Source organism: Nannobrachium achirus, assembly GCF_963921795.1.
Source record: "Nannobrachium achirus genome assembly, chromosome: 24".
In the NCBI taxonomy this organism is placed as follows: Eukaryota; Metazoa; Chordata; class Actinopteri; order Myctophiformes; family Myctophidae; genus Nannobrachium; species Nannobrachium achirus.
The window spans coordinates 17,869,210-17,880,799 of NC_137831.1; the positions used below are offsets into that span (position 1 = coordinate 17,869,210).

General features: G+C 41.8%; 1 protein-coding gene across 1 annotated transcript; it reads right to left on the reverse strand.

Moving 5' to 3' along the window:
* Positions 1–1,917: 1,917 nt before the first annotated feature.
* Positions 1,918–9,064, reverse strand: LOC308280117 (NF-kappa-B inhibitor zeta-like; the record flags this gene model as incomplete). Its single annotated transcript, XM_080720380.1, has 9 exons — positions 1,918–1,956; positions 3,031–3,198; positions 3,708–3,818; positions 4,746–4,915; positions 5,828–6,002; positions 6,453–6,558; positions 7,210–7,274; positions 7,877–7,993; positions 9,008–9,064. 9 exons carry the CDS (start codon positions 9,062–9,064, stop codon positions 1,918–1,920), a joined length of 1,008 nt encoding a protein of 335 aa, XP_080576506.1.
* Positions 9,065–11,590: the final 2,526 nt, after the last annotated feature.

Consider the following 11,590-nt stretch of genomic DNA (forward strand, 5'->3'; position numbering starts at 1 on the left):
TGACTAATGATCATTCATTGTTCAATTGGGGCAAGGGTTACCTGTATTTCCATGGCTTTATTATTTTTGTTCCGACACATTCTGCCATGTCATTCTGTTTCAATAAACATGATTAATTCTATTTTGCATGCTGTGCGAGGACAGTTTTAATTAAACCTGTGAATTATGAAGCACACTTTTCAAGAAAAAGTTATCTTGGCCACTTGGCCTTTGGTGTTGTCCATTTGTTGCGGCCACAAAGGCCAAATGCCAGGGCAGGAAGCAATCAAATAAAATAAGTTATCTCAACTCTCTTTCTCTCAAGTTAATAGCATTGCTCGTGCATGTGTTTTAGGTACTAGAAGGCACTGTCAGAGAAGCACTAAACCATTGTTAATTTCGTAGACTAAAACTAGGACAAAAAAGTTTGTCGACTACCTTTTTCACTGACGAAAACAAAATAAAAATGAAATAAAAACTAAGCTATGGTGAGTAAAACTAAGACAAAATATATTGACAATTTCGTCAACAAATAGCAACTAGACAAGGGACTAGTGGAGAAGAGATTTCTGTTGGATGTGTGGAACTAGATTTCTCTTATTCTGGATGTATTCTTCTATTGGCCACAGGAAGGTTTACTAATTAATGCTACCAAGGCTGATTGTTTGGTTCAGATGCAGTACAATTTACCTCCACTTGGTGGTATCATACACCATATTATTGCATTTCTCATATTATGCTTAAAAAAAGGCCTATATCTTTTACATTGAGTGACCAGCATCAACATACATTAATAATGCCATTCATATTTTTACTTTTGTTTTTATTTTGAATAAGATGTGTCACACTTATGATTGCCATCACCTTTTAAATGCAGTTACATTTTTGACAAAATATTGACAAATAGAGCGCACAAATAACATTATTGTAATATTATGTTACTTTTATGCAATCACAAAGTATGTCTGACAGTAAGCTTAGGATTACAGCTATTTAACATTTAAATAACCTAGACATTCATACCATACCCTGTGGAATCCTCCTTAGTCAATATAAACAATAATAATACATCATAACGTTACTTAGAAGACTAACACTCAAACAATATTACAATTTGTGAGGTGTTACAGTAAATTATATTTCCACAACATGTTAATTTCAAGAAAACAAAAGTAGGACATTCAGAGAATCAAAGACAAATAAAGATAAACAATAATAAAAAACACCAATAACCTAAGCTTTTTAATGGATCATCCAAATTAATTATTCCTTTCCTAGCAACAGTTAGTTTAACATTCCAAACTCTATAAAAAAAATAGCTATATCCTGTGTGTGTGAGAGAGGAATGTGTGTGTGTCTGGGTAACTTGAAGTTACCCAGTAGTATTGCAGCTGTTGGTAGTGCATACATAGGGATATGACTACACACTAAGGTGCCCTCCAGACTAACGAGGTCAACGCCTCCTAGCAATTTATTTTCAATGAGAGGCGGGTGGCTTTTTCGGCCACGCAGCGAAGTTTTGGGGCGGCGAGGAGAGCGGGCGCGGTCCCGTGAAAACCCCACGAGCGTGCTCGTGCTCGTTTGTGCTTGCGTACGCGGGCGGTGAGAGATGGATTGTGTTCATCTTTGTGAAATACCGTGCAGCGTTTACTCACTGAGCGAGTGTGTTTGTGTCTCACCGCGGTGCGGCCACCGCTGATCCTAGCGGCAGCTGCGGCAGCCGCCCCTAGTGTGGAGGGCACCTTAGTCAAATGTGGGAAGCAGTTATCACCACTCCAATTATCACCGCTCCAAAAATGATAATAATAATAAAGACTCACTACTTTGTAGCGAACATTTGAGAATGTTTCATTGAAACGACTCTTCATCTGCCTTTATACCGGCAAATTCTCTCTTCATAGCCTGGACTGTCTGACTGACAGTGGTTTTGAACTCACATCAAGGATGAACATCTTTTCCCTTCAGGATCTGCCGCACCTGTGGCAGATAGACAACATATGGTTTGAAACCTATACACAACTCTGGATGCACGATTAATCGATCATCATACAGTATTCTGCACACAGTTATTTTAACACTCACCAATGAATTTTCTAAATGTACTTTTCCAAAGTATTTCACCCAATTTCCAGGCCTATTGCAATCATACACTGCAATAATGAGACTCTTAAACCAGTGTGCTAGCAATTTACAATTTAGGCATTTAGCAGATGCTCTTAATCAAGAGCGATTTGCAATAAGCAATAAGGACAGCACATGGTTATACATCAATACATCAACATTAATACATCAAATGCATAGAATAGTAATCCAAAAAAACATAAGTAGACCAAGAACCTATTCAATACATTTCAAAAACAATCAAAAATAGAATAGAATCACACAGTTTAGACAGTGTAGACATAGAATCAAGCCATCCAGGATCCTGGTGAATCATGACCAATCATAAAACCTCTGATTCTGTGAAACAAAATACCTGAAATTGAAGACCACTTAACAAAAGGTATTTAATGCAGTATATCATTCATATAATTAAACAATAATTAATTTTCCCCCCCATAGAATCAAAGGTTTTATGGTCATAATTCACAAGGACCCTGGATGGCTTGATTCTAGGCTCAAAATAATGGATATGGACAATTTTTTGAGTGGCACCAGAAAACCACGCCCACTGCTATGCCCTATAGCGTAGTACTGTATTTTATACAGTAATATTGTGACCAGACCTGGAATTTCGTCATTTTAGAGGGAAGGCCACTTGGCCTTTGGTGTTGTCCATTTGTTGCGGCCAAAAAGGCCAAATGCCAGGGCAGGAATTAAGGCCATCAAATAAAATAAGATACATTTAATATTTATACATTCACAATCTGATCCATGCTCAGCCCTGCACCAATCAAAGTCACTGGATTGGTTTAAAGATGGGGACTCAGGTGAGTTGGGGTATTTAGGCCACTGTGGCCTCAGGGCATGCCATTTGTTTTGAGGGGCAACGACGGCGGTGGCCTTCGTGGCCTCCCTGAAATTCCTGCCCTGATTGTGACAGTGCCGTACCTTATCACCAGCTGGCCCGGTGGGCACCAGCTGAGCAGGAAGCTCGTTCTCATTGTTTTTGATGCTGGGATCGGAGCCTCTTCTCAAGAGCAGCCTCACAGCTTCCACCTGAGTGCTGCGGTTCCGCAGAGAACTGGCGATGTGCAGCGCTGTGTTCCCGTTGAACATCTAGAGAACACATCAACCGTTACCGTAAGCATACGTAGTCTAATATAGCAGTGGTTCTCAAAGTGGATTCCAGGGACTCTGTGGGTTCCTTTATGGGGGTCTAAATTGACCCATACAAGTCTGTAATCCTGACAGTACACAAATGGAGATATACCGCGCGGTGAGCTTGTATATATTTTTCAATAGTTAAAGCATAAAACAATGGTTAAAGTAATAATGCGTAATTCTTAGTGGGTTAAGGGGAGACCTTGAATGTAAAAGTTTGAGAAACACTGTAATACAGTATGAAGTCGCTTCACTGTTCGGCCCTCGGCCATTGCACCATATGCCAGTCTTGAGTTACATCTTGTCTCCCCGGCCAGAGACGCTCGCTTATCTTGCTGAGGTCTAGTGAGGGTGCCACAGCCACGTTGTATTTTTGTTGGTGCATTCATCAATTAACACTGCACCAACTCTCATAATAAATTCCTTGGCAATAGTCTTTCTGATTCTTACAACAGCAGACCCACCTTCATTTTTACGACAGACAGTGAAGAAGGCTGGTCCAGGAAAATGTGCAAGAGGTCCATGTTGGCCTCCTCAGACGCCATGTGCACGGAGGTACGCCCACTTTTAAGATCCTGTACAACACCACACACAGAGGTCAATTGGTCACTTTTATGTCTCAGAGAGGATTCATGGCGGCTTCCCTTCTTTATGGGCAACTTACTCACTGCTTACATTAATAATTAAGTTATTCACTTTCACTGAACTGTGTAGTGTGTCATGTGCAATATGGGAGCAACCACAAAGCCACAAAGTCCAGACAAATACAGTAGATGCAGTTAATGTAACGGTAACAGTAAAAGTAACTTGTTCTACTTCTGAGAATGCTGCTGTACTTTTTTTGTGTTGCATTCCAAATCTAGGAAAATTTGGTTCCATTTGTACGCTCTCTGAGTTGTGAGAGTCCTTGAAATTAACGCATTAAAACCGGTAAAGCATCTGTGTCATTTTAGATTTTCGTGTTGGCTCTTCAAAAATAACAGATGTACAAGCTCACAGCGCGTCACTTCATGCAGCGTGGCGAGCGTGTACACTACACCTGCTATTTTTTAACATTTCTGAAAAACCTTGAAAATATTAGAACCACTGATTTAGAAGACGCACGTTGAATGGGCCTCCGGTGCCATAAAGGCCTATTCACACTACGCTAGTGTTGCGTTGTAAGCGCCCGCATCCCATTCATTTCCAGTGGAGAATTGCGTGGAGCCCGTCTAGCGCGATACGGCAAGAAACGCAGAATTTCACGCTGAGCGCATGCATCAGACCGACTGAGAAATTTGAATAAAGCTCGTCTCGACCAACATTATTCAAATCTTGTGCGTGCGTGAGCTCTTGAAGCCAATGAAAGCAGTGCTGCTCTGCGAGTAGGTGTGTCTGTGTGAAATGACAGGGACAGAGTGACTGTCAAACAGCCTTGCGGACTGGAGGCGCACAGAAGTGCGTTCCTGTGCGCTTTTACGGCTTGTTTTTTTTTTCTTGGTTGAATGCGGGTTAAGGCTTACCTGTGTCCCGCAGCATGCTCCCATGAGCAGCAGAGTTGTGATGCAGCCTCCGTACATCTGGCTCCTCAGTCTGAGCTCCTCTGCCCTGTGTGAGGGAGGAGCTGGGAGACATCTCAGCTCTTTGGTCACGGCGTTGTGACAAAGAACGGCCGCGTGGAGCGGAGTCAGGCCTTGTTTGGGGAAAGACAACGCCACATTGCGGGTCAATTACATTTTAGGGTGCTTATAGACGGTATGCACATGCATAAAGTGAATGGCAAATCGAGTGGCAAAGTGAGTTTAACGTTGTTTAATGCAATTAAATAGGACTTTTCTGTTTGGATGTCAAGGCCAGAAAGTAGTTTTTTGCTACTCAGTATTCCTGCATGACATCCGGGTATGATGATGATGATGATGACACACGCATACCCTCTATTATCCTGAGCGACTTACAGTGAACTTGTTTACAATCACTTGCACGACATAAGACTGACTGACTGACAAAATATACAGTAGGAAGTAGTATTTAGGTTACGAGGATATGTGGTTGATGCTATTATTGTGACATTTCACCGCTGCAATAACTTTTGGTTTTAATCCATTATTAAATAGCTTTATGGCACATGCATGCAGTATTGTAAACATTCCTGTGTCCGTGTCTGTTTGTCTGTGAACAAGAAGAAAAGAAAATTAACCACTTGCCGTCATAATTGACCCGCTCAACATCAGCCAGCTGCCAGCTCCCATTGAGGACTCTGTGGATGATCTAGTCATCGATATGTACAAGTTATTAAATAAAAGGGCAACCCTGATATCTGATGGATATTTTGGTTCCATTTGTACACTCTCAAGAGTTAAATTAACATAGATTTTACAATATAAATTGGGGTCTCAGAGATAGAAATGCCAGGTCCGTAGCCTAATGCATAATAATGTCAAACTGGGGGTCCTTGAAATGATAATGGTTCAGAATCACTGCTAGAGCCGTGAATAGCTTCTCTTATATGGGGGTCCCTGGCATATCTTTTCAAATGGGGTTCCGCTGGCTGATAAGTGTCAATTTGGGGGTCCTTGACTTGAAAGTTTGAGAACCAATGGTGTACGACTACGGACACATGGAGCCTCTGGTACCTGCAGGGTGAGGACATGGCCTTTCTCCGCGCACAGGTGCAGGGGCGAGCGTCCCCAGCAGTCTGCAGTGTTGAGCTGGGCCCCGTGGAGCAGCAGGTCCTGGACAATCAGGTGTTGGTTGGTGGCAGCTGCCAGCTGAAGCGCTGTCTGATGTGGTACAAAGGGGAGAGGTTTTCAGCAATCATTTAACTCATTGTCGAGTTTCGTGATTTGACGTTGGATGGCGCTGTTCGCTAGCCTATTTATTTTCCGGTTCCACTGGACATCACCTGACACGTCGATGAAGTAACCGCAACAAAAAGCCTTTCCTTTTTTTATGAGTTAAAAGGAAAATAACCCATAGTTTATGTGTATGAGCTGGACGCAAGGTCTATCATTCAAGTGGATGGTGGTCGCGCCTGGACAAGGATTATTTTCCAATTCTAGGACACCCGTGGGCGTCTTTTGAATGCTCCCGTGCCAGGATCGGAGCGACGACAGAAAATTGAAAGATTGAAAGAAAGAATATTCAGTGATTTGGTTGGTGAAAAACGCTCTGAATCCTGGCAGTCAATGAGTTAATGGAGAATTCATGAGATATAAATCAGTGGTGAATACCTGGCCTTTGTTCTCCTTCACATCCAGGAAGCCAGCGGCGGCCATTTTACTGGCCAGCACATAGGCCAGGGCTCTCTTCCCCTGCGCCACTGCGATGTGAAGAAACCTGGAGGTGGAAGAAAAACAGTTAAGCCTAAATGTATACTTTGTTATATGTATAGGATGACATGTCACTGTGCCGACACCTCTTGTTGGGAAATGACACCATCGTGTGGAGTATTATTAAGATTTAGGCCTATCTGAGAATTTAGCTGAACGTCCACTCTAGAACAGTGGTTCTCAACCTGTGGCTCGGGATCCCCAGGGGGGTCCCCAAATTATTTTGGGGTGGTCCCCAGATGATTAGCTTAATGTGCAACATTGTTTTCACTCAACAGTAAACAAACCAACATAAAGTTTAAGTGTATAGACTGAGGGTATCTGCACATTTCTAAAGTGACAATTTAAGGACTTTTTAATACCTCTAAAACGACAAATTAGACATTGGCCAAATTGTCAAATATTGGAGTCTGAAATTGTGAAAATAGCCAATCTACAGGCGTTGTGAGCGTTGTGAGCATGTAGATCTGTTATTTTCACAATAGAACCGTGTTATACAAAATGTAATGCCTCAACTCTTAGTGCTTGTCGCGGTGGGAGGTCCCCAGTTAAAATATGATTATTCTGGGGGTCGCGGCCTGAAAAGGTTGAGAACCCCTGCTCTAGAATAGGGACGCTAGGGGTCGTGTGGTTTAGTGGTTTAATGGAGCATGCGTACGTGTCCCCGTCCTCATCCTGCGCTATCAGGGCCTCGGGGTCCATTCCTTCCATTTTCTGGACTTCCTGGAGTATTTGCCATTGGAAGAATGTCATCCTGCCGTCAGCGAGTGGAGAAAGGGCACTGTTCGGAGCTGAACATTGTACATGTTGTATCTGAAAGCAATCAGCGATTGGAGGCAGGGAACTGGTTGGTGCTGCATATCGCACACGTTTTGGAAGGTCATCAGCGAGTGGAGACAGGGCACCGGTCAGTGCTGCTGAACATCGTACCAGTTGTTGTGGAAAGGGTACATGGCCGTTTTTCGGCCCAGGGGGGAACAGATTTGTGACAGCAGGCATTGTGGGAGATGGCATGCTTGGCAGGGCAGGTGTGGACTCGTTTGAGGCGACTTCTTTAATCACTGCAGGGCTAATGGGTTCACGGTCAGGTTGGCGGACACAAGGCTTCTTCTGGGGGAGAGAGAAATGTTTTTTGAAACAAGAGGAGGATTCATTTGAAGTGTTTCTTTTCCAAATGCTCTGCCAATTTAGGCATTAATAAACTCCTGACTTGTAAAATAAAAGTGTACTGTGTAGGCTAATTGGCAATTAAAAGTTGCTAGCATCTTTAAGAATAAAATTAAGTATCCAATACCTCTACCTGGTTTTGTAATGTAGCAGCATACCTGTTGAAATACAGTCTGTTGGCTCTGCATGGCCTGGCGTTTCATCATGATGAGTTCTTTCACAGTCTTCCTGGTCATTCCAGGGTGAACGTATCCTGGTGCTCTAGGACTGCCTATCTGGCCCACGCCCAAAGAAAATGAAACCGATTTAGCTCATGTAATCATTCATCAAACAGTGCCCTAATATATAGGAAAAAATCATAATAATAATAATAAAAGGGGAAAGATCCATTCCCATTGAAATGCATTGACAGAATCAACCCTTGTAGGTAGTATAAAAGTGCAGTTGCCCTAAAAAAGAAAAGGTAATTAAAACACACACACACACACACACACACACACACACACACACACACACACACACACACACACACACACACACACACACACACACACACACACACACACACACACACTGCTTTCCTGGTGCCCACCTCTGCATGTGCCCACTGTCTTCCCAGTGCCCACAGTTTTAGTCCCCCAGTGCCCAGTTTTGGCCTGCCTGCCTGGCTGCCTCTATCTATCTTTAAAATAGCCTGGATGAGGATTGACTGACAGACACACAGTCAAGTCACGTATCTGTAATATATTATTATTGTTCTAAGTGTTAGAGTTTGGAAGCTCTTGGGAAGTAAGTGTTTTAAATTGCACATAATGCAATAGGCCATTGCGTGAAAATGAGCGCTTCCAAACTCCAACATGCACCTCCACCTGCACGGAATTTCTTGACAGAAAGTAGCTCGCTCATAACACGTCTACGGTACATTACGAAACAAACCCTTTGCAGATAGAAAGCGGATAATTCAAGGCAAGCTTTCCATGATACAGCTGCAATGTTGTTGGTGAGTATAAAGTCGTTTAATACAATCAGATAGGACTTTTCTGTTTGGATGCATAGGCTGCCAAAAATGAAATCTAGAGTTGCAAAAAGGCTACTATATTTATTTTTTAAGTAGGCCTATAGGACTAGGCAATATATTATTATATTCTTTATTATTATAGGCTACATATTATCCTATTATAATTGTGTTACGAGGAAGTAGGAAGTAAGAAAAATGGCTTTGCTTCTCTGAACACCGACAGAGTATGCAATTATTATAATAACTATTTAATATAAAAAAAGAACTCTACCCAGTTCCAGTCCGAGAACATGTCCAACTCCGTCTGCGTCTCGCTGCACTCTTCCATTAGTCCCACCAATAAGATGTATCATGTCTAGTGAAACATCTAAGGCCTCTTTTTCTCCTCTTTTCTTTTCTTCCACAAACACACCTGCTGTCATTCAGCCGTTAGACAGTAGGCTAATTACTGTTTATAACGTGTGATTCACGGAGCAACGTCCTCCATGACTGAGAGTGACTGTGTGAACAACCAGGAACCAAAACACCTTTATAACACTGGTCTGGGTGGGACCAATACAGCGTCCATCCTAGCCCTGAAACATGACCTGTCAGCTGTCATGGATGAGATTCAGCTTGCTTTAAAATGTGCAGGTTACGGTTACATAAACGTTTATACTTCAAATATAAAGTGCTTACCACCAGGTTTCGGATGTTACAATATTGTACGGTCTCGTGTAAGTACCCGTATCTTCCGTATTGTTCAATAAAAAGCATTTTAATCCGAACGGGGGCCGGTCATTCTCCTCAAAGAGAGTGCAATACACATCCCAACCGATAGGGTCGCGTAGTTGAAAGCATCATGAAGAAAACCGGAGAAAATGGCCACCGATCGGAATTAAAATGCTTTTTATTGAACAATACGGAAGATACGTGTACTTCTGCGGGGCCGTATAATATTGTAACATCCGTGGCCCGGGGATATGCGCACTAAATTTGAAATATGATCGTGTATGAACATGTGGGGGCCAAATATATGGAAGGAGTTCAAAAACCAAACCATCATCCATGACGGTTGTGACAGACTTTACGTCATGTTAACCACCATGGCTACTTCCATATCCATGATCTTGGTTAAAGGGGTTAAAGGTAAACTATAGCCCATAGGCCTACAGTTGTTAAAGCTACAATATGTAGGGTAGAGTGGGGGAAAAGGCCCCCCTGGGGTAATAAGCCCCCCAGCTGTATTTGACTACAGAACTACAAGGTGGCAAAAATTTTGATTTCAGCACATTCCTGGCATCCTTAGCTCTTCATGGATACAACATTTCATTGTCTCACCTTAATCCAAGTCATAACTTTCTCAATCAAACACATTTAAGATAAACTGATCTAATTCTTTGTCACTGTGAAAATGTTCCAAACTCGGTGTAAATAAGTTGAACCTCTTCACTTATTTTTTGTATATCATTAGGAAGGCCTTATGATAAATTATCAACTTAAAAAAATAAAAAAATAAAAAAGGTTTAAGATTTAAGATGACACTCTTTGCAATGACAGCGTTGGGGTAATAGGCCCCCCCCTCGTGTGGGGTAAGAAGCCCCCGGAGGCTTTTTGCCCCATGGAGAGAATAACTGCTTATTTTTGGCAGAATCGTTCAGTTAATGATACAAACGTGAAAATTGTCATTAGCAGTTTCCATGGGTCACTTTGAAATGGACACTTTCAAGATGACAGACATTTTTCAAGATGGCTGACACCTAATTGGAGCAGTTATGTGATATAAAGGGTTATTTTACCCAGGGGGCAAACCAGCCTTTTTTTGGGAAACCTGCATTTGCCCCGACATAAAAAGTTGTCCACCAGAAATATTATCTATGACCCAGTAGGATCACAACCTATATGGACAACCCGGTCAATTTGTACAACAAAGTCCAATATGGCCGCCTCAATATTAGCCCCTATTAGTTTTAATGGGGGGTGAATAGGGCAAAAATTTAAACTGAGGGATATTTCCACGAAACTTCACAGGTTGATCAATGGTATACATATGAACATTTTTTGTATTGCAAGTTTCCATGAAATCCAATATGGCCGCCACAATATGGCCGCCATAATGTAAGGACCCAGAAAATAGGTTTTGCCTCTAACTTCTGAACCAGATGAGCTAGAAACGCAAACTTGGTGTCTATTTCATGGTGTCTGACCATGGGAGACTCAATGGAATAGCTAATTTTATTATTGGGTGTGTCTGGACCTTTATTGTGCATATTTGCAAGATGGTGGATTCCCAAAATAGAGCTTTAACATAATTTCTACCATGATTGTTGACTGCTTTTGCAAATACAAGCAATATGAATCCATTTGCTAAGATTTATGGCACAGAAGGGACTTATACCTGTATTATTCTTGAGTTTGCATGTTGTCAAAATGGCTGTAAACGAGATATTATATTTCTTGTCCGATTCTACTGTATGTAGTTGTAGCAATGACTTCAGATAAAATCAGAGACCAAAACAATGTATCTTAGAAATTATTTTTTTATTAAAAAATATATAAAAAAAGAGAGAGATTATCTCAATGAAATGAATGCAACTGCATTTTTGGGTCTTTCACACATAGACATGCACATGCTTTCCAACAACTTCAGCTTCAGGGAAATTATAATGAACACATGATTAAAACAGGCTGCATTATAATGCAAATAATTGCTAGTCACTATCACTGTCATGTGTACCTATCCTGCTGCATCTTGTCTCCAGTCCTTGGCAACGACACCCCAAGTAGCATGCAATTCCCTTCTTCGCACATGAACAGTTTTTCTGGCAGCCTTTGATACAGCTACATGATCTTGCCTTGTCCATTGATATAGGCC